The sequence below is a fragment of the Ruditapes philippinarum genome, unplaced genomic scaffold, assembly GCF_026571515.1.
Source record: "Ruditapes philippinarum isolate M1 unplaced genomic scaffold, ASM2657151v2 ctg2444_1_1_1_1, whole genome shotgun sequence".
Lineage (NCBI taxonomy): Eukaryota > Metazoa > Mollusca > Bivalvia > Venerida > Veneridae > Ruditapes > Ruditapes philippinarum.
In genome coordinates this window covers 294,581-319,406 of record NW_026860393.1, presented here as the reverse complement: position 1 = coordinate 319,406, position 24,826 = coordinate 294,581, and the positions used below count along the sequence as shown (strand labels likewise).

At 34.1% G+C, this 24,826-nt stretch overlaps 1 protein-coding gene across 1 annotated transcript; it reads right to left on the bottom strand.

Moving 5' to 3' along the window:
* Window positions 1–36: 36 nt before the first annotated feature.
* LOC132759908 (sacsin-like) lies at window positions 37–22,104 on the bottom strand. The gene is made up of 6 exons (XM_060751780.1): window positions 21,876–22,104; window positions 16,037–16,158; window positions 12,647–12,763; window positions 11,900–12,047; window positions 10,119–11,675; window positions 37–8,855 (listed from the first exon to the last, which is right to left on the bottom strand). The coding sequence occupies exons 1-6, from the start codon at window positions 21,877–21,879 to the stop codon at window positions 37–39; spliced, it is 10,767 nt and encodes a 3,588-aa protein (XP_060607763.1). The 5' UTR covers window positions 21,880–22,104.
* Window positions 22,105–24,826: the final 2,722 nt, after the last annotated feature.

Genomic DNA, 24,826 nt, shown 5'->3' with positions numbered 1-24,826 from the left:
TAGAAGAGATGGAGTCAAAGAAACAGATCGTTTTCCTCACATCACTGAACTGCGGATACACTTCATTAACGTGTCTTCTACAACAAACGGATATATAAACTTAACAGTTCGTAACTGAGCTAATGTTGCTGCATTCCAGTCATGTCCATTTCTTTCAACAAAACGAGCCAACAAAACTTCTGATTTCTTGCGAGTACTGTCTAAATAGCCATTTAAACTTAGTGACTCAACTTGTTTCGCAAATATTATCATCATTTCATTTGTGACATCCGTTTTTAGGCCAAGTTTCGTCAAAAAGGCTGTCCATTCAATAGATGACATATCTCTTGGAAGGCATTCGTTAGAATTCACCAAATATTCAAAGGTTCCGTTTGATGGATCATACAACTGGTTTGCCATCCTCATGTTACCGTCAACGCGTATAAAAGCAATGCTTTTTAGTTCTTTTATTATCTTAGACTGATTGTGCGTCATAGTGAACTGTTGTCCAAGTTTATCTCTAAGGTATTCAATATGTTTCATCCAATATTCTGATGGCATCGCTGTTAGCTGTGGTAAAATCTTTTGGCCATATACAAAATCTTCATCTGCCTTCTCTAATCCAAGGAAATCATACAAAGCAGAAAGGGGTTCTTTTTCTTGCAAAAGAATGATATTACAAGCATTTGCCCACTCTTGTATTCCACTAAAGGGCATACCTTTTGGCAGTACAAGGACATTTTTTGTTGTTGCTAGAGAAATCAATGTACCCTGCATTGTTAGATAAAATGGCAGCTTACAAAGTAAGGTAACAACTTCATGTTCAGAAGAGCATTTTATAAGTACACTGAGTTCCCTACCGAAATAGGACAGCAATTCAACTCCATCCTCGTTTGTCAAATTACTGGAAGCTTCCAGCTCAGATCTATGATGTGAAAGGCAACAAAGTAAATCATATGGCCGTTTCAGAGATGCTACTATATTTTCCATGGATTTTTTAATATCTTCCTTCGCATGACAATCATAAAATGCATTTGGATATAAGGTGGGAATGCGAAACTTTGCAAGGCAGCCGCCAGTTGTATTTCTCTTGTCATTATATGATAAATGAAGTATATTACAAATATCCTTCATTGGTATTAGCATATGTTTATTGTCAGTACCTATGCAAGGCAAAAAGGACCATCTATCAAGTAGTTTAATATTTTCTTGGAGTAAATCTGAATCGATGCTCCGCTTTTGGTAATCAGTGACTGAGGCATTTTGTAGCAACGTCTTGTCATCAATATTTGACGAGATGGAACATTCACCAAGGAAGTTATAAAACAAAGTGATCCACTCCATAGAAATTGAAGGACTAGTTTCATTTTCACTTTGTTCTTTGAATGCTATAGATAATCCGCTAGCATAAATATCTACGTCCATGCTGCTTGGAAGTAATCGTACAAAATCTTCAAATTTAAATCGTTTGAATATTGGTAAATCTAAATACTGTGAGCTTTGCAATAAGTTCAATAATTCCTCATGTATAAACATATGTGCACAATCCGGAAGTAGTTGTTTGTACGAAGAAATAAACACTGGGGAGTTTTCTGAATAAACTCGAAGAACTCCATCTGCTGTCAACTCAATTGGCAAACCTATCATTTTCTTACAAAATTCTTTGTCTTGCATTATGAAGTCCGTAAAAATATAAAGGTTTCGTGGTGTGATGAATTTTGTTTCAGAAATAATGCAACCTATAGGCCCAATCTCACAACTTTGAAATGCTTGGTCGTCAAATGATTTCAGAAATGAAATTACGAAAGGTGGACAGGAAGTTGGTATATTGTCAATGCCAGCTTTACACATTGCCAGTCTCACTTTATCCGGGGTTTCTACTAATTTCAGACCAAAAGCTTTAAGAAGTTTAACTATCAAACGAACGTCATTATATTTGTATACCATGCTTTTGTATACCATGCTTGCTAGTACAGTGTTAAATACTCCATAGTATCCGTCTTTGTTTGGTGCCTTTATTGGAACCCAAAGTACACTAAATCGCTCGTTTACAAATGTGCTTTGAGTGCTTATTTGTAAGTCTGACTTATTATCCAGTACGCATGGAAACAGTGCTGCGTGTATATCATGTACATGAATGTAGAATTGCTTTGAAACGTTTGTCCAAGTGTCCGATGTGCATTCTCCGGTAGGAAAGATGTTATGATATTCAAGAAGAGTCGTGTTTAACGCATGCCAGTTCTTAGCATTTTTAAGAAAAGGTGTTATCAAATCTGAAATATAGCACATACCCGATATCCATGCAGGAATTATAACACCGTTGAGTACGCAAGTATTCCATTTCATTCTATATCCGTCTTTCCAAAGATCCCTTCTAGCTTCGTGGTCAAGTGCGAAGTGTCCATTTATGTGAACTGGCAAACCAGTAGAAACAGGTAATGGTAGAAAACAGAATGCCCTTCCTTGAAATGCCACAGCGACCTCCTGCTCTCTCTTTTGTTTTTCACAAGTATCAAGGTATTGAGTCACATTTTTCAGATCATCTGACCGAATATATGATAATACGGTGTCATTCAAATGGATTGCTACACCTCCAGCTGGCAAAAGTCCAAGGTCGCCACTTCTGAATGACTCTTTTATTTCCTCAAAATAGTCCATGTCACCATGCATTCCAAACCTTTGAACTATTACCCAATGTTTTGCTTTATTCCGTGAGTCCTTAACGTTCATTTCATAAATGACTTCTTTCGGATCTCTCCCTAAATTGTGTTCCATGTTGCTTCTATTTGATTTATCTATATTAGAAACCTCTCTTTGAAAAGTCCATCGGTCTTTTTCCGATTTTTCTGACAGTTGAACTTCCACTGAATATTCTTCTATCATTTCATTAGTTGAAATATTTGATATTTTTATTCGATTGATATTTTTCAAGAATAAAACAGATTCAAACATTTCTAATTCAAATGATTTAAGAATGTCATCCATTTTAGAAACAGATATGATTTCGTCACTTATTTCGGATGACAATGATCGAAGTGGCAGACGAAAAACAGTACCATTGCCATCATTGATTAATTCACTGACTAGATATCCAAGCAAATGGTCAGAGAAATTTGGTTCAAGGTCAGATAATTTACACATCATTCCAGGTTCTAATGAAGTCGCTTGAGGAACATGCCTGCATAGTGGATCGAAAACAATCATCAACCCCTGGTCTTCGTCAAACGGTCCCTTTGTTATAAACGACGGTGTATCTGTTAAATGGTAAACTGCGTTGAAACCTACTCCATACTGTCCCGTTTTTGTAGGATCGTCATTTTTGCTTCCTTGTCCAAGATTATGAATTCCTTCAATGTCGTTTTTTGTGAAGTAACTGTTATTATAAACACATAATGATGGCCCTTGTAAAATCTCACAGGAGCTTTGAAAAAGCTTTTCTGTTGAATGTTGTCTATAATCTTTAATAAAATGAATTTCTGTTGCACCAGCATCATCTGCGTTTTGTAGTAGCTCTTTCATAATACTCGAGTCACATGGATATGCTTTAAGTAGGCCCTTTATTCTTGTAACAAGTTCTTCTCTTTGACCGAATGATATTCCAATTTTTATATCTTGATAGCAACGAAGTTGCTTCACTTTAGCTCCAAGTTTTTTAGCAACAGCTGGAAGTACCGACGGATGAAGGATTTTCATGGATGAAGTCGATGTATAGTTTTCATTCTCAATAACAAGCTGGTTAGTTGGCCAGAGAGTACAATTTGTATCTGGTGCAAGGATTTTGTTGTGGAATTTCGTTAAATCATCATAACACATTTCAAAATGTTGCATAGATTCGTCTAAATTGATAAGTAAGCTATTAAATGTTTCTACATTTACTACCTGCTCACCAACCTGACTCATTGATGTCATTACATTAACAATACGATCAATGCTAAAATACTGCTGAACACCAAGATAACTGTACACGAAACTTTTATTAATTTTGTCTATTTCGGGAAGGCGATACAAATGGGGTTTTACCTCATCTTTGATATTAAAAGCAACATTATTGGCTTTAAGAAGATTTTTTCCTATCAAAACAAATCTACAATTTTTTATCACATCTACTGCTTGTTTTGATACATTCTCTGTTTCAGGTTCTTTGATTTTCATCTCAAAATGTCTAAATATTTTGTCATGTATTCTTGCGACATCTTCAAATTGTTCTTCCGCATATACATATTCTTCTGAAATAGCATGCATCTGATTTGAAAGAATACTTAATGGCATTGTTTTGGGGCATTTGATACCAAACAATTGTAGAAGCTTTTCATTGTTTTTTCGGGTTTCCTTTAATGAAAATATATAACCTTCATCTAATATAGCACATACTATACCGGCTAAGTCAGCAGAACTTTGTCTAAATAAATATTTTGACTTTCCAAAAAGCACACTTTTACTGCTACCCGCATGCTTTTTGCAGCTTACGGTTGGACTAACAACCATAACATCAGCTGGTTCTGAATCTGCTTTCCATGAAAATGACCATCCAGTTGGTTTCGCCATTACAGGAAACATGAACAGGTCACTTATTGCGTCAATACATCTTTCATTTTTCTCAAACTCCTTTAAAACCTCTTCCTGTGCAAAATATCGCATCAAGTTTTCAAAACGATCTCTTGCACAGTTGCAGCATTTCTTTGCCAAAGTCAAAACAGTATGACATCTGCCGATGAGCAAAGAATCGGAAAGGAAAGCCGAATTCATTCCTAAATCTACAAGCTTTGCAAGACTATTTTCCTTACGAAATTCTTTAATTTTCACTGGAAATATTTCCTCATTGTCGCTAAAAAGAAGTGCTGAAAATGACGTTGGATGAATAAGATCACATGGTCTAGCTAGAGTGCTATTTGGCTCTGAAGGAATGCATTTAATAGTTCGCATTTTCTTTTTTACATTGGTACTTCGACATTTTAATGCAACATATATAACTTTGTTTCTTTCGCTTATGCGATTGACCCAGAAATCAGATGTAAGCGTTTCAAGAAAAGAAAGAAAGAATTCTTCATCAAACACCTGATTTGACTGAATATAATGTTCATGTTTTTTATTGCTTTGTTTAATATTTTCAAGAATATGCCTCGGCATTGCAATGAGAGATTTATTTCGCCTGGGAGGAAAATGAGACAAAACTTCGAAAGCCAATGCTCCAATATCACTTTCATGTAAATTTGGATCCAGAAACACTGTGTCTTCAAACGAAATCCACCTCTGATTGCTTTTAAATACTCGTACATTCTTTTTAATGATCGCCCTGTAAAATCCTTCTTTGAATGGCTGAACAATTGTAGCACATTTATCTGGCCACAAATCATAGTACTTATAATCCGCGTTCATGTTCAATTCCTCTTTAGCAAATGATTGAAGAAGGCGTAAAAACGCTATGACTAGTGCATCTTCCATCAAAGCAACATTCCAGGCGCTTCTTGAACTGCTTTTATCGTCTTCAGTAATCGAAGCAAGTTGTCGACGATCTGAGGTTACCGAAAAGCATCCATTTATATGTATCTGTAGTTTTGTTTTCAACGGCAGTGGTAAAAAACAAAATATATGTCCTTCATTGTAAAATCCACATGGAAGGGCATTTAATCCCTGTGAAGTAAAAACATTTGATTCGGAACATGGTACAGCAACTGCTGACAATGGTACAGCGCCTTCAGTAGACAACTGTTCATACATTTGTGAAGACTTGTCCATGCCAGTTGCCCATGACGTCATCCATTTTGATTCTATATTGTTGCAACTTATGTCGATTTCATTAAATAAATTTTGTGCATGATTTGTTGTATTTTGCTTAATAGATAACTTGTGTATTTCATTGAATTCCTGTTTACTTTTTAAGAGTTCTGGCATCCTTGCTAAGACATTGACATTTGTATGTGTAGAGAGTCCAACATCCCATTTAAAACTCGTTCTCTTTATACTGTAAATTAGTTTTTGATCAAGTGCAGATTTAGCGTTACCAGGAAGATGATGTAATTCTATTTCATGGACGTTTTGAGTAAAGAGGAGAAGGTTTCCCGCTGTTTTTAATAGCATATGTAGAAGTTTAATCATTTCATCGTGTGTGTATGACAATGATGATATGTGACTTTCTTTGGCCTGTTGCTCTGTTCGAAGAGGGAGTCTAAACAGCGATCCTTTATATTCTTTGAAATCATTTTGTTCAAGGTTGCATCCGAAAATACCAGAATAGGGCTTAAACTGGTCGATGTGCCTTGCCACAAGGGTCTTATTTGGAAGGCGATACTTTAGACCGGTACCTTTTCTCTGGAGCATGTTACCAAGATGTTTCTCGTGAGGATCAAAAAAGACTAATTCTGATCCAGACAAAAAGCTAGGTAAATCAGTCAAGTTATAAACAGAGCAAAAACCTAGACCAAATTTTCCTATCTTTTTTACGTCTGTCTGCTTTGTTGCTGCATTGAGTTTTGTTATGTTTTTCATGTCATCAGATGTAAACTGCGCATTGTTATAGATCCAAAGAGCTGGTCCTTGAAAATGCCTCATTCCTTTACTAAAAACTCTTTGTTTCATATCGGCGTTTTGTCTTTCGTCGTAAAGAAATTTCACAACTGAGGCCCCGGCATCATCAGCATTTTGAATCAGCTCTTTCGGAACAGAGAGGCCGTCGGTATATCCGTCACGAAGCAAGGCGTGTAATCGCGTTGTCAGCGGCTCTTGTTGGCCCCATTCCTCAATTCCTAATTCTTCAGCGTCCATTAATGCTTTTCTTGAAATAGATTTAACTCCAAGAGATTCAACGGTATTTGGTGAAATCAGTTCATGAACTAGATTAACATTCTCATCATTTTCAAAGTAAAAACTTGGATCGTCATCATATGTACATTCAGGAAGCGGGAGAAGATGTAAGCGGCTTGGATCACTGTCATATACCATCATCAGTATATCTGATTCTTTACAGGAACCTAAATACTGTTCGAAATTTGAACCTATCTTGCCTAATATTTTGCAAACAATGCTTCTGTCGCGTCGGACTGTCTCTTCATCCTGTATTACAATGTGAACTTCTTTAATTTGACCCAGAGTATCCAAGAGCACATCAATGTCCTGTCTGAGACGACAACCAAATGATGTGTATAACTGTTGCATTGTTTGAAATTCTGTCGGCACAAAGCAGAAATAGGGATATAAATCAAGATCGTTCGATTCATGAGCAACAATGACTTTACTGGCAGTGGCAAAGTCATACCCAGTCCAGACAATTTTTTCGTTTGTAAAAGAAATCTTGTTTTGCCACACTTCTCGATTGCGCGAGGACAAATGTTGATAAATTGATTTTATTAGTGGCAAAATCTCAAGTCGACTATGAACAGAGTAAGACTCACAAACAATTTTCAGTTGTGATAAAACATCTTGAATGGACGGAGCAGATTGCCATTTAAACAAGCTATTCATTTTAGACGAGGTACAAACAACAACTGGTTTTATTCCGCCAATAAGATGGCTATTACGTGATTCATTTGCCTCCAATGGAGTGCAGAGAATTTTGTGTTCAGGGTTCCACTTAACACACTCTGGATATGCTGGCACTCTCTTAACTTGCACAGGAATGCATGAGAGGTTTTCCAAACTATTTGCAAGAGTAAAACCATTTAGGCACTTTGCTTCAAGTAAAGTGTGTTGGGTCTGCAAAATATTCATCAAAACTGAGGCTTTTCTGAAGCTTTGTTCGCCACAAGTCTTTTCTCTTGACCAGGTATCGAGTGTTTTAGCTACCTTCAAAATAACATCTGCCGTTATATCCTTATAGCCTTTCAGACCTAAAAACCTTAGAATTCGAACTTTTTCGTCGCTCAATTTCTTCTTCGTCTCAGGTAAAAGAGCTTCCTCAAAAAGTAAATCTTGCAAATTTTGGTCTGACGGATCATATAAGTCGGACGCTTTAAATCTTTGTGTCCCAGCCCTAAGGAATTGAATTTTGGAAGCCAACTCTATAACATCATCATTTGTCTGAAATAAATGAAAGTTGCTGATAAAATAATCCATGAACTTTGGAATTTCAATTGTACTTGACGGTTTCTGAAAAAATGTCAGTTTTGCAACAACAAGATCTTCAAGTTCTAATTTTGATGCTCCCAAAGTTTCCAGCAAGCGTTCATATGAATGACTCGATTTTATGCACCGTTTAGTAAAACAGACATCATCTGGAAAGTGCAATTTTTCGTTTATATAGCAGTTAATTTCATCAACAGCAATATCAGTGCCTATGTCTGAGATTGAATTAACTGCTTTAAATATTTCAGCTTTCTTGAGAAACTGTACTCCTTCTTCAGTTAAGGCATGATGAAGTTTCGCAAAACAGGTAGTAAACACCGACTTGTCTTCCCATTGGCATCTTGAATTAAACAATTCAATGTGTTGATTTATGCATTCTCTACTTCCAATCTTTGTTAATAAAGACAAAATGCTTTTCTGGGAAGGCCAATAAAAATACGGTTTCGTTTTATCTCTTGGAATCCAGTCAGGTAAACTTTCTAATACTCTCACTCCCATATTTTCAAAACAGTTGCATAGTCCCTCTGGAAGTTTTTCGTTTTCAAAAGACTTAATTAAGACCATTTCTGAAAACGGTAAGAGATCGACGGATTCAGGTGCTATCCATGAACCTTTTGTCAACAAAGGAACGATATGGACATGTTTCAAATATGCTAAATAGTTCTTGTCAATGCAATACTTCCATGTCTTTTCCAGCCATTTGATTTGCAATTTAGAACGGTCTGTTATACAAGGGCTTGTTCCTAAGTTGTCCGTTACTGTTGATTCCAAAAAATGTCCAAATTCTACAGCCGTGAGTTTCTTAATTTGAAAAATACCTTTAAAATGAAAAAAAATATGCGTCATTGCAAATATTAAGAAAACACATAAAAGTAGAATACAAATTATATTAAAGGAAATTTCAAATATTTTGAGTCAGAACGAATGATTTAATATCTAGCACATCTTACTTACTGGTAAGCTAGTATTTGGCAATTTCATTTATCTGACCTGGCATTTGTACCAACAATTTACTATTCAATGAATCGAACTGTACTGGTCATTTAAGTGTATGTTACACGTCTCATAAACAGTCCTAAAATGTTTGAAAGGGCTTATATGACCATTAATGATTTGATTTATTAGAGATTCATCACAAATAGGAACCATTTCAACATTTACTGTATGAGACTCCAAATATTACATAGAAATGTTCTTTCTCAATAAACTATTTCTATCTTTGAAGATTCAAATTAATATTACTTACTTTTGGGGTTAATCACGGGAACTAAAAAAATCTAGCAGGAAATAACTCCAACCGCATTTTTTTTATAAATCAATGCTATCAAACTTTGTTATTTCAAGTTCAAGATACTACAAAATTATTCAGAAGAGATTTTTTATTCTAAAACATTGAACTTTTTCTCATGTGATATATTCATCTATGATGTTTCAATATGATATCTCTCATACTTTTTGAGTAACTCTTAGAATAAATGAAAATTACAAAGGATTCTAGTTGCATTTTTAAAAAAGATAAAACAAACATAAGGTTTATAGGCACTGGAATTTAGTTTTAATGCATGACTAGTTGTCTTCGTCTTAATAAGTTATACACGAGCAATGAAGGAAATCTTAAACCAGAAATGACAAAAGCAATACAGTTTATTCACATGGACAGCTATTTGACAAACAAAAACATAAGATCGGGGCCCCTATTTCGTTTTTATATAAATGTTTGCAAATATGATTTATTAAAAATTTGGGAAGGTTCTTTCCACGCTGAATGTTTACCCAAATCCGAACATCTATGCTGTTTGAGTTTGACAATTTGTTTTATTCTACGGGCATGAAAATTAAGTATGTAAGAGCAATAACTCCAAGATTTTACACAACAAGGGTTACAGTTATTTAATGCTGCACTTTCCTTAATAATGTTTCGAATATCTTTTGCCCCGTACAACAAGATGATTTCAGCATTCCACGCTAACAATTTTCTTGTACTGGAATATGAATACCTTAAAATGACTAGAGACAGTACAAGGCATGACAGACAAGGCAATATTTTGAGATAACTATATTGACACAAGTAAGAAACTCACCATTTGTACAGATTTCTTCAATATAGTGAGACAGCATAGACCCAGGTGATGTATATTTCTTAACAAATACTTTTTCCTGGCCCACTAGAATATCAACTTCTTCATCTGTTCCAATATAGATAACATCTGACTGTGATTTGAACGTCTTCCATCCACCATTCGCTAGTGGTAATAGTTCAAGGCCTTCGATCTTTTGATAATATCTTCCATCGGAGCAAAGATATAAAAGAACGTCCAATTTATCCGATTCCGACAGGTTTTTATATCCAGCATTGTGATGTAAAAGCTTTGCTAATGATTCCGGTGTCAGATCTTTTATACTCGCAAAGTGCTTTTGTAAATTGAGGAATACGTCCAAAGGCATATCTATGTGCATTTTGCCAGTCAGATAGAGGCAACGAATCACTGCTTTATGTACATGTTTATAATTCTCAGGCAGTTGATCAAATGATGCAAATGAAGCATCAGCAATGGTGACCCATGTTTTCTTGTGTTTTGAATAGAGGATTCGTAATTTCTTTATCTTTTTGTAAAGTTCAGATTCAAGAATTTTCCATCTGTTCTGAACTTTGTGTGACAGTGGTAAACATCTGTAAACGGCAGCAACAAGATCGTCCCTGTTTCCAGAACAAGTTGCCGTTTCTATGATTGACTGCACTAATCTACTGTATGCTTTCGGAAGTGCTTCTTTGATGAGACATTTGTTCCATAAGATATTTTTGTCATCTATCCTTTTACCTCTTTGTTCATCCGTTTCCCATTTCAAATGATGTCTATTTTGGCTTAATGCAAAAAAGCCATTGACATGCACCGGTAGTCCTGTCAGTTTTGAGCCTTCATGTGGTAACGGCAAGAAACAAAATACATGCCCTTCAAACTCATCATCGGGTTTACTTAAAGGTGAAGCTACGCCTACATATGGACTGTAACCCAGATCTTGATCCTGTATTAGCTTCTTAAAATCAGTGGAAGCGCTATTACCTATAAAGTAATTGACTATTTGCCATCTGGCACTCTCACAAATCCCATCTACAGTTGTCTTAATTGTCATTTGAAGGTCGACAGTAACGTCTTCACCTTTATAATCGCATGCCAATAGTTTTATTTTTTCCTTGAACTTAGATCTACTTTGCTTTAATTTACCAGTGTTGTCGTCAATTTCAGCTTTTGCCAATTCCTTAAACACTTCATCTAACCCAATTGTAGAGACAGAAATACATTCTAAATTCTTCAAAAATAGTAGTATACTTGATGCTTCTTTTTCAAATACGTCAAGTAAGTCTAGTACTTTTGCTTCATAATATAATGTTTCAGAAATTTCGGACTTTTTCTCTCTGAGAGGAAACCAAAATATTGTACCATTGAAATAAGCATTTTGTGCACAATCTCTATTGAAACCAAACATGCCATTGAAAGCAGTCCAAAATGATCCAGCATGTAACCCTTTGTCACCTAGTTTATCTATGTCTGCAATATTTATCATAGCATTTACCTTATCGGCAGGCTGCTGTGGATCTATCAGGAGCATTTTACTTCCACTGATAACACACGGGTAATCTGTTAAAAATGTACAGGACGGTAAAAGAATCGGTTTAAAGAGAATGAGTGTAAGATTAAAAGAGCTCATTATAATGTATACATTAACAATGTTATATGTTAAATAATCAGAATCATGCAAAACAAAGATAAATTTTGGACTTTTACATCATTTTTCAATTAACATTTATGCAAAAATGCATTTAGATTCAAAAGTTGAAATCAGATATGAAATTGTATTTTACCAGTGATATGAAAAACAGACTTGAAGCCAAGGCCAAATCTTCCAACTGTTAGAGGATCATCCTCTTTAACACTGCTGTAGATCATACGTATACCATCCCAATCTTTATCCTTAAATACTGCGTCATTGTAGATACAGAGTGATGGACCCTTTTTAAGTATGTAAAGAGTATATTATAAACAAGATATACAAGGTGTAAACGCTTGTCTGTTCTGATTAAAAAGGGCCATATTGCTTTCAGAATCATGCTCCTTTCATTTTCCTGATTAACCCTTACTCTGCTGTAACCGAAAGTAATTAGAATGTATTACCAGTATAGAGCCAGGCCAGCCTGTAGATACGTACGTTTCTGTTTGTAATCAAATAACCACCACGATAAATTGCAAGGTCATTTCTCATTATACCGTTAAGTATTGTCAAATACTAATGCCAAAAGTGTTGTATTTTCCCCGGTATCAATATGCATTGCTCAACTACCAACACAAACACAATAAAACGAAATGTCTGATTCCAAGAATTATGCTGATCCAATTAGTTAGAATATGGTACGTAAAGGATAACAAAAAAATCATTGGACTACCGCACAAAGAAATAAGATTAATATGGCCCTATTTTCTTCTGTATTAATTTGAATTTCGAACATGTCATCATACCACAATGCATTGAAATTACGAAATTTTCTATGCAAACAATAACGACTTTTACTTAGTTAAGTAACAAATATTTGCTAATTTCATTAGGAACTCACTTTAAAGAATTTGTTGTATACTGGCGTTTCAGCATCGATGGAATCGTTTATTCGTCTGTTATTGAACAAAATCTTTACTTCACTTGCTTCAGCATCTTCAGCATTTTGAATCAACTCCTGTGAAAGTATTGCTTTTGATGTATCTTTATCATAGTCTTTACATGTATGACAACTTTTCCTTCATAACAAATATATGGCGAATGCTAATGTTTTTTTTCTAATATGAAATTATTATAACTGAATAATTGCATTAAGATGGTCTCGATGATATTGATTATACAGTGTCAATGATATAATTTATATGGAATGGAAGAGAGCTAGCTAACATATACATAGTATAGAGTGTAATTGAGTTACGAAGAAATGAGGCAAAACAACGACTACTAGTATTCAATATTGTGTCCGACCTTACAATAAATAGAGAAAATTGAATAAATGTAAATTTAATACTTACTTTATTGAACGCGTTGAATAAAATCAAATTATGCGAGCCTCTGTCTAGCATAGTATTGTTATATTCAACGGGTTCAATAACTTTAGTATTGACTCTTGACTTTGCACGAAAACAATATTATATTTGTCACAAATCTAAAGTTAGAACGGTTTACAGCTTAAAAGAGTCATTTTTCGTTGACGCGCCTGTAATGTTACGCCATCATTAGTACGCTTACACGTCATGTTTGTATCAAACTCTTCGCAGTGGTTACTTCCCTTGATCAGAACTGTCACCGTGTCTGAGATAATGCACGGCAGCATTGTATATACACCGTTCTCTCAAATATAGACCTGTGTCGTACTACGCATCACTCACCCCAAATGAGGGTAAAAATGACTCCGACATAAAGATTTTATTTTATAAAACAATATATCTTTTCATGTAATTAAAAAAAATTATCACTGTTTTCCAGATTTTAATATTGCAAGTGCAATTGATAGTTCGACTGTGTTACTACTTATTCAAATATTCAAAACTACTTTCACTTTCGGTTTTAAACTAACAATGGACCAAATACTATCACTCGTGTTGAACGATATTGGGTTTGTAAAACCACTAAAGGATTGTCAGAAGGAGTGTTTGATGCAGGTCTTGAGTAAAAATGATGTAATGGCTATTTTGCCAACAGGGTATGGAAGAAGTTTAATTTTTCAAGTGGCCCCATATGCGTTGTGTTCTATCACTTCCGTGTTCAAGCCGTCATGTTAAAAGAAGTGCGTTCCCATCATGCTTAGAGTGGTTTCACACAGGTCATTAAGACCGGTTTCCACAATGTGCACGGCAGAGCATTCATTAATAAAGCTAGAAAGTCGTCATATAACCACCCAATGAAAGAAAAAACTGTCAGTATGAGAACAATGAAGCCAGTGTAGGATATCTACTTTACTGAACGTAAAGGTATATTTTTATTGGTATTCTGAATTGATTGGATGAACAAATGTTTATGGCTATAGTTCAATATATTTCAGTCTAACAATGATTGCAACCCATCTTTTGCATTTCTCTCTGGAGGTTTTTCTTGTGGTCTTGTAGCAAAAAAACATGTGTTTAAAATACATTATTTGTTACACTGTATAATCAGTTGTATCATAAGTGTTCTTTTTGTCCGAGTATGACTGTTGGATAGTACAACACGCAAACACAATTTAGGTCATATGTTGCAGAAAAAGGAAAGATAATGTTGGCTAACTTCAGGTGCTTTAAAGTTTAAGCGACATAAGGGGCCCAAACCACTTCATCTGTTGGAGCTAGGAGATTCATAAACTCATTCGAACCAATTAAGTCGCCTCTTACGATAACGCTGGGTTAAACGGTGGCTGCAATTCTGATGTCTCAACCCTTAAAGGCAAGCTCTCGGCCATAAGGAGGATAAACTCTTTACATTAATAAAAAATATCTTTTAGCAAATTTCAAAGATTAAATCTTTACTGTCATGGAAATAGGTTTATGTCAAAAGGGTTATTTTGTCCAAATATAAATAAAATCTGTGAATAAATATAAACAAAGTTATGACAGGCTAAGCGACATTTAATACCTTTCTGGTCAAGAACAATTATAGGTCAATGTCATATTTGAATTATTAAACATGTCAGTTTTCTTATAAGTGTTGGATTTTTTGTTCAAGTTTAAATCAAATTCGTTAATAAATGACAAGGCTATGTCAATTTTAGCAGAACTACTTATATGACCGGAAGTGTCAATGTCAAATTAAAGTCAAGGTCAACTTCAATTAAATCTTCTCTAATATTTTGTGACAAGGAAAAAGATTCATTTATTATAAAGTAAGCTAATAATAGCTAAAACCTGTGAAATTACATTAACCTGACAAGGGTAACAACTCCTATAGGCAGGTGCCTATATCTAGTCAGAGTTTTCGCCTCGTAGTGGGATAAATTAAGTCTTAGAGTAATTATGCTTTATATATCAAACCAGAGTGTAATTTCTGCTATCTCTCGTATACATAACGCGAACAGATTGCCAAAATCACACAACATTCTTCATTGATCGCAGGTACCGATCGAAATGCTACAAAAGCAATTGCAACAGATAATATTTCAAGTTTTATAGAGCTACATAAATTGAAACTACATAAAAAGTAATCAAAACACACTAAAAGAATGTAATGTGATATAAAGTCAAATTAATATTTTGTGAACATTCAATAAGCGGTACTCCTGTGCTCTCATGGCGGCATTACTTTTATCCAACGGGCATGATAACCAAACATTTTAATGAACCGTAAGGTTATGCTTCATATTCAATGTCTAAGCTCTGGTCATTACATGTTCTTTTTCTTGTATAAACTAAGTGACCGAATAGTTGGATACATTTTTTACGTCAAAGGCCTTATTCATAACTCTTGTAGTGGACCATGCTGCAACATACTAAGTCTCTAAGCTCTGGACATTGTTGTTTCAGGGGAAAGTTTGTTTTAGACATATTGCTATGCAAGTCTATGTAAACTAAATGATCCCCCGGGAAAGGCCGTATTTACCCATTACAGCATAATATTACTTTCCCGATTCAAATGTATAAATCTTTGTTTAAGTTGTAAGATCGTATACCTAAATTAGCATGGGGTCATGATAAGCTATTTACCGACTGCGTGAAGTTTACAAATACAGTACATTTATGTATTAATGCCAAGTTTAACATATCGTTTACCAATGTATCATTTTTTTTCAAATAATCTCTTGTAATAATGATTTAAATGTTTTACATGCACTCTGTGTATGCATGTGTCGGTTTGGTACATGCAACTCAAGGTCATCTTAAACTGATAACGCAGTTATACGTAAAGTGTGAAACACATTATAGATATATAAAAAAAAATGAAACAAACATGATTTACCTAGGGTAAACATTATGATAAACGTTTGTGGAAAATACACTACCTTCAAAATCTGTCCACCGTCCGGATACTCGGAGAGAATTCCTTTAAGTTGTTTGATTAATGGAGGTTGTTTCATGGACGAGAACTCAATCTCCGCATGACTTTCTCCACCACTCATTGATGCTGGAAAAATAAATTAAAAAAAGACTTGAATGACATAATCAATTACATGCATAAATATTTTTTTCTTTATAATAAAAAGAATACGTTGTTATAACCCGTCAGTTTTTTGTAATGTTAATATCCCAAAGGCCAACGAGAGTCATTCTAACTGTAAATGCATGTGTACCACGTTACTAAGTATATTTACTGTTACATAGTAACAGTACATTTTAACAATAAATATCTGGTAACGTGGGAATCAAATGGCCGCCATTTTTTCCCCGATTCAGTCTATAGTGTTTCGATGTCCACTACGAAGGGTAAATAGACAGCCAAATAATTCATTTGTTTGCAACCTATAGTGTTTTTCCCGCCTTAAATTTATTTTGGCTGAATAGTCAAAATGTAACCATCTGTTTTCATCGGGGGTTTACATGACTAAAAACATAAAAAGCAGACGATTAAAGCAGGAAGGAATATGAAGGGAATTTAATCAGTGAAACATGGAACGTGTGGTAGACAGATCTACAACACTATTTAGATGTAGGATATCGTTCACAATTGCACATTGTCAAAAATCATATTCTGGAATGGGTTATATATACACATATCATAACCATATAAATAGGTTTGTGTTTTGATTGTAAATAAAGCACAGCTTATTGTATGCCTGGTAGGTATCATCATTTGCTAAATGACTACAAGAAAAAGACACTTGTAGTACACTTACAACTTGCAAAATAAGCATAGTTGAGTGAGCTTGCATCAATGTTCAGACCAAAGGGAAAACGTGAGTGTTGCATGCGTCTTTTAAATGAATGAAATACACAACGTTACTGTTACATGCATATACAGAATTCACAAAATAGGTAACATGGATACTGTTATATATTAAGAGGTCTCCGCGAGACTGCGCACTCAACTATTTTTTATAAAAGGAACATAAAACAAGTTGACTCTGAGTTATGTAACATATGCTCATCGTGTTAAAAAATCAACACTTTAAGTGTGTGGAGTTTCCACCTAAATCCCGCATTAGTTTTTGGAGATGTCAACTTGCTAGCAGATTTTTTTTTTAAAAATGTGACGGTGGCGCCGATGCCTGGATGAGTACATAAGCTCTCCCTATTCTTCGAATAGTCGAACTAAAAATACATGTAGATAACCGCTACATAAACTTGCAGAAAATAGAACATATAATTGTCATAAAACGCATCAGTGACATTTAGAAAGTATTTTACTATTACATGTATTATTGGCATTAAGACATTAATATCAATTAGCCTTTTTAGAGGATTACTTTATGATGTTGCATGCCAAATATTAAAAGCATTTAAGCTCTAGGACTTGGGCTTGAGTGGTACTCAATTCTTAACACTTAATAGTGTTGACATCAATGATCCCATAGGACCAGAAAAATATAATAGCACTGAAGTGAAGTACAGGGCAACTTTTACAGCTGCCACACAGCACTTGACACCTGCTGTTGTGAAGTATAAAAATCTGGAAACAAAGTGATTCCTCGGAAGCAAAAATCACAACAAAATTACTTGAAAATTGCAGAGTCGGTTTGATTAAGTCTGTTACATGAGGTATAATGAATAAGTGCACCATCCCTCATGACCCCTAGCACCGGCTTGAGCGGTACTCAATTCTTAACGCTTAATAGTGCTGGCATCAATGATCTCGAAGGACCAGAAAAATATAACAACACTGTCATTTGTATGAAAAAGCTAACACACGGACGGACGAATGGACAGACGAAAGACAGACAACTTGGTGACAGGTGAGCTAAAAATCGAAAAGCCCCCTCGCAGGGCCCCTTCTTATCCTAGGGGCATAATTTGAACACTCTTTATAGAGGACCACTAGATCATGATTCATAACAAATTTCAAGGCGCTAGCCTTGTCGAACTGACAAGAAGATTTTCGCACGGACGTACGAACGACGGACGACAGACAACACGATGTCACAAAAGCTAACCTTGTCACTTTGTGACAGGTGAGCAATAAATTAAAAGCGAAAATAAATATAGACCAGATTTATATGTGGTGGAGATCGGGATTAGTATTTATTGTTCTTTTTCTTCTTTTTTAGAATGACAACTGTAGATATATTAAAGGGCATAATTTTCTTAAATATCACAGAACAGGATTATGCTAAAACGATATTTTTTCGTTTTGGGTGAAATATGGAATATATTTTCACGAAACATGATAAAATGCTGCATAATTTCAAGTGAAAATATATTCCATATTTCACGAAAAACGAAAAAAAAACCTTTTTATTTAATTTCATTATCAAAGAAAAATGGTGACGCGCAGTAATATATTGTGTTTTGACTGTTTTTGCACATGTTTTTTTTTTTCTCTGTGGCGTCACGTAAACAACGCTTTAAACGTCTGTACAGTGGTAATGACTGAATTAAAGATATTGGTGTTCGGATTTATTTTCTTAGACCATTTTTCTATCATTCTTGATAGTTTTCAAAGCAAAATTCAACAAAAAGTTGTTTTTTATTTATCTCTTTTTTTCAAACAAAATGGCGAAAAAGTCCCGTGTAATGAGTTTTGTCTCCTCCCACTTTCATATTTATATTTATATTTCATTTTTATTTGTAAAAAATATGAAATATATTTGACTGATATAGCACCATAATTCATGTGTAAAATTAAAAACACACTTGTTATTTAATTTATTATGTGGTTTATTTTTACATGTATTCACTTAATATGATATTAAAGTATTATTATGCCAAACAAAGGGTATACAGTGAGTGGGGTAGGTGAAAGTCAAAATAAAAATACATTTTGATAGAATTCCTTTTAATTTCATAACGTTATCTGAGCCGCGTCACGACAAAACCAACATAGTGCGTCTGCGACCAGCATGGATCCAGACCAGCCTGCGCATCCGCTCTATTACAAGTAGAAACACTGATAGCGAACAGCATGGATCCTGATCAGACTGTGCGGATGCGCAGGCTGATCTGGATCCATGCTGGTCGCAAACCCATTATGTTAGTTTTGTCGTGACGCGGCTCAATTTACTTCGCACGAACGTTAAATAACTCACAAAGTATAAAGGGATTTTTTTAGGCAGATGAATGATTTCTCCTAAACATTTTCCAATATCAACTTTGTCAATCACCATTCTTACATTCAATGTTTTGAAATAATCAGTAAATTTAGTTACACTTAACAATGAAAGAAAATGAACACAATGATACTTCAAACTATTTACATTAATGATAATTGGCAGCCGACCAACATTGATTACATTAAAGTTAATCTCTAAACAAATATCATGTGTGGTTAGTGTAGATAAATTTTCGAAAAATAAAGAAGCGGTTTTCTTAACCATTTTTTTTGGTAAGTTTCAATAGCAGGCAAATATGAATACAAACAACTTATTTTCTCCAATTATATTATGTTTATCTTAAAATGTAGATCTATAAAAGAGTCTCGTTTTACTTCGGTGACAATAATTTAACTTGCCAAAACAGAACCGCAGACATGCGAGGTTTTTGGCTAAATACATTTTTATTTTGATAGATAAAGGAACGAGATTTGATATTCTCGCGAGGAAATAATAGCGACATATAACATTTTTGTAGTATATTTAACTTTCATTCTCGCGAAAAACCAAACTATAGAATGGCGAATCTGCTCGAGGCCCTCGCGAGTACTAACTTTACTTGAGAGAGTTAGGTTTAATGGCCGTGATTTTTAACACAGGTGCAATGAATGGCAAGCTTTAAAACAGACACTTGAATATACATGATTACCAAGAACAGCAATTTAATGAAACGTAAAAATGTTATACATTATTGTCTTTTTTTCTTCACCAAATTTGACATGCAGTTAGTTAACAGTTGAAAATTGCGTCGTGATCCCATGTATTATCAGCGTATACGCTAGATTATCAGTTTAGCGTGTTTTAACATATTAAGAATTCAACAGGTTTCTTTGGTGGGAATGTTTGAAGATGTCATTTGCAAATCACTTAAAGAAAACGGGGACTTTTACCCTACACAGATAGCTGTATGGTAAACTCCAATCTACGAGTATTCCCGTTCGTTTTAGCGACAAAACAAAGATCACTGCGTTGATCCGTGGTGGAGGGGCAGTCGATCGTCGATTCAAACCACCACCCCAAGTCAAAATTGACTTTTGCATTACTTAGATTCAACAAAGAAGAGTAGCAAGGAGAAATATTTCACGTAGTAAATAGTACAAGAATCTAAACACTCGTTCAGCATTTCACTCGCCGAATTGCCTGAGCAGTCACTTTTAACCCCCTCAAAATATTTCAATGTTTGAAGAAACAAATCCAAAATTACCCGATTGTACTAGCTTTTCAATAATGTTTTCCTTATTTGCGTAACATCATTAAACCCACAGGGATTAGACGCTTTGATCTGCTATTATCCACTACTGATAAAAAAAAATAAAAAAATAAAAGACAATTCCAACATTTAGTATTCATAACAACAATAGCGTGACACTATTAGGCAATTTTCATAATACCTCTATAGTATTAGTTAAAAAAGGGTAGCATTTTCATGTTTACATTCAATGACATAACTCAGCCAAACTATATATTTAAAAAACACACTTGAACTCGATAAATGCAGTAAAGATATGCGCATGCAATGACGTCTTCCATGTTATGCAGTGTTTGATATTTTGTTTTATATGAACACCGTAACAGCCGGTTACTAGAAATAGGACACAATCTGATTCACGTGCATTGTGTACACCGGTCTTACCGATATTTGAGAGACCGGTGTGTATACAATGTATTCACGTAAACATTGATTTTCTACGACAGAATTGCTAAAAGGAGTCAAAGTTGTCTACGAAATGCCTTTTCATCTGCAAAACCTTTAACAATCGATGACACTCACCGTCCAAATATATTTGATATCGTACACCAAAAAAAAAAACGGATATTTTCTTCGTCATTTCCCATAAATTTACCCGGAATACTCTTTTTTTTTATCCTAGAACGACGATCTTTTAAAACGTTAAAGGTAGAGTATTCCGCGTAAGGTATTTGTGAGAAGAAGAAAATGTCCGTTTTATATTTCTTCGCGTAGCTGCGGTACAGAATAGATTTGAAGGCGAATTTCGTGGATGCCCATGAACATCTCCGAACTCACCATATGCATAAATATCTTCTAAATAAACACAATTAAATAATGATTTTAAGCGGAGAAAATACAACAAGGTTAACAAGTTTATTTATCTTTTCCCAGGAGGTCATAGACCCATGTGCTACAATATGCAAATGCAAAATATACAATATGGCAAACGTGCATCAATATCAAATTGACATGATCACATACATGCATTATAGTAGCACATTTTACATATGCACTGGAAACTATTTTCACCTATTATATGATGTTCATGCTTATAAAAGTTCACATTTTCGTCGTATGTGTCAATAGCATATATGCAGCATAAGATTTAAAAATAATGATAAGATGTGATGAAAATCCAATTGTAATGACTTTTGTTGTTATGTTTTAAATTACGTGTTTTTAATTGTTATGTTTTACTTAAATTTGATATACAATGAAACGCACATCACATATACATGTCTGTAAACAGAGCAAGTCATTTATTATTTAATATTTAACATATTAACCTTTTCTTTTTTGAAAAAAAAATAAACAACACCAACAACAACAATAAAAAAACAACAACAAACCAACAAAAATCAGACATACCCATGTCTATGTAAATAGAATCCTTCTTTACTTATTTCCTTTACATAATGCACGACTTTATCTATTTAAATATATAATTCCTTATAAAGAGATAACCCTTGCAACTTGCATAAAGTTACAACATAAAGTAATATAAGTAATAACCAGTAAATTGTGCAAAGTGCGCATTATTTTCCTTTTCGTTTTTCGAAAAAGACTGAATAATAAATTATGTTTTCCGAAAACGGTTGTATATTGCGCACGTGCATGAACTTATATGCTATAAATAGTTAACTTGTGGTCTACATTGCGTAAATCGATATGTAACTTATTTTATGGAACGCCTTAACTGCATCATTCTACTAGACGTTTTACTACATGCAGTTTTAGAAAAGGGAAAATATGCAACTATTTCATGCATCATTAGAATGGGGGAAAAACAAATTCACTTTTCCATGCATTTAAGAATAGAGCTATATGAACTCTATGTTTATTTAAAATGTTTCGTCATTAAAATGGACAAATACGGTAGTATAACACTCATCAATACTGTCACTAATACAAGCATTTGTAGAACAAAAAAGAAAGTTACTAAATAAACGTTACTGTGACATACATCATTAGAATGCAGACAATTGTAAGGGGGACACCCTGTTGCGTGCATCATTAGAAATACGGTTAAATGCATGATAAAATTTAGGGAAAAACATCTTGGATTCTAGAAAAGGCGAAAATGATAAGAAGGATATTTCAAATATTTGATTTGCATGGTGAATATTTTAATTGATAATTCAGAAAATAATAATAGATAACTGTCATGTGCATTGTAAAATAAACAATATAAACGAAAGGGCATTTCAGACACATACATTGATTACATTCGTCAGTAATAGCAGGGCGTAAACATTCTACTAATATGTAAGCGTATGTTGGTGGTGAAGATTCTTCTGATACTAATTTTCTTTGAACATCCGATGAAATCAAGTCAAACATTAATCAGAAAATTAACAGTCTGGTAGACAAAACTTACAAATTCTTCGCGTCGCACATGTAAGTTCTAACTTTTCTCATTTAATCAGTTACCAATAGTATGTTTAAATCATGGCGGCCATTTTTTACTGTGCAACAAAGTTTCGTTACTTTTACGAATTATTATTTGTATATAAAGCATAATATTTGGATGAAAAAAAACTGACGTAATAGAAAGTATAAACATTTAAAATGAAAAGCGAAATAATATACTCGGTACTTTACTCGTTATGGAATGGTGTCTGTATTGACTGATCATCAGGGGGAAGTAACCGCCATGGGGAGTTCAGATTAAACCAGTTTCAAAGAAAATAAAGGGGCATAACTTTGCGAAATAATATTGAATCGGATTATGGCACTTATAACTATGCATATCTCCTTTGTATTATTTGCTTTATTTATACATGTAAACAATATACATGTATAATATTATATTAAACTATTTACTTTCCTGATATGGTTTTAACATTACATTGCTCTTAACTTGATAGCCACTGTTACATCATAACATATCTCCTGACCAATATCATATACTGTTAAGTGTAGATAAAGTTTCGACAAATAAATTGGTAGGTGTTTTCAAGTGGCCAAAACATGATGCGATTGTAACTTAATCATTGAATATCTTGCTACATAAATGAGCGAGATAAACAACCTCCCGAAAATAAAATATGGCTATATTTATTGCTTTTTTATTTGTTGAGTGTGTGTGTGTGTGTGCGTGTGTTGGTGCGTACGTGTGTGCGTTGGTGTGTTTGTGTGTGTGTGTTTTATATTGTTTTTGTTTTGTTTTGTTTTTAGGTGGAGTGGGGATATTGTTTGCTTTGTTGTTGTTGTTGTTGTTTTATGGAAATTTATTAGATCAGTATTTTGCATAATATGAACTATGCTCACAGATAAGGTTAGAGTTGATAAAATTATTTAACATTCAAGAAAGATTGTTTTTCAAATCATTTAGTTTTAAATCATTTACTTGTTAACTTTATAATTCAAATTTTCTGCAAATTCCAAAGCTTCTCTTTGAGTATATTGTCTGCAAAACCATTCATAAACTTTGTTTAACCTGTCTTCAAACTGTCTACTTCATAGTTAAAGATATAAAGATGTTTTCTTCTTTTTTCTCTATTTTTAGATATCCTACTATATCCTACTAATAGACACTGGTTTTAGTTGTCAAAATATGTTATATGAGCCTGTAAAAAGGGGAGGTTATTTAACGTGCATGCATTTATCTATTTAAAGACGAAAAAATACACCATGATAATTTTTTTCTTAAAGTCACTTTCTTAATTGTTTAGGTCCAAAATTATAGTAAAAATACAAATAATTACGTCAAAAATACTTCTTTCTTATGCAAAAAATCATTCCTCTTTATATGTCATTTTGGCAATTTTGGCAAAAAAAGCAAAGAGGGGGTGTGCCACTAAAGATATTGTCTAATAATACCGTCTAGAAAAGAATAAAAGTTATAGTAATGAAAAGCTGATTCTTATTGGTCCCTATTGAGACTTTTTATCTTTAAATTGACTAGGTTTGTACGACATAGTGTCAATCATCATAGTTTAACCGAAATAGACTTTATTTTCCTTGGGATGCAAAACGTTTTCATTGGCTGTTTATTATCAAAGAGGACGCTTTCTGTTTTTGAGCCACGTCATGACAAAACCAACATAATGGGTTCGTTTTCAGTTTCACTACTTGTTAAAAAGTTTAGAACCGATCAGCATGGATCCTGATCAGACTGCACGGATGCGCAAGCTGGTCTTGATCCATGCTGGTCGCAAACCCATTATATTGGTTTTGTCGTGACACGGCTCATATAGAACTACTTTCACTCCGTAGTATGTCCGAGATTATAAAGAATAATAATTAAGCTGTTCCCGACTGATATGTTCTATCATTATTTGATGATATTTGAAATTTTCTATAACCGAAATTATTAT

Bases quoted from the DNA above. Each gene is read 5' to 3' on its own strand.
- LOC132759908 (XM_060751780.1), bottom strand. The intron at 12,048-12,646 runs GTGAGTTCCTAA...ATACTTAAAAAG, and splicing joins TATACAACAAATTCTTTAAA to GGTCCATCACTCTGTATCTA. The intron at 8,856-10,118 runs GTGAGTTTCTTA...TTCATTTTAAAG, and splicing joins TGAAGAAATCTGTACAAATG to GTATTTTTCAAATTAAGAAA.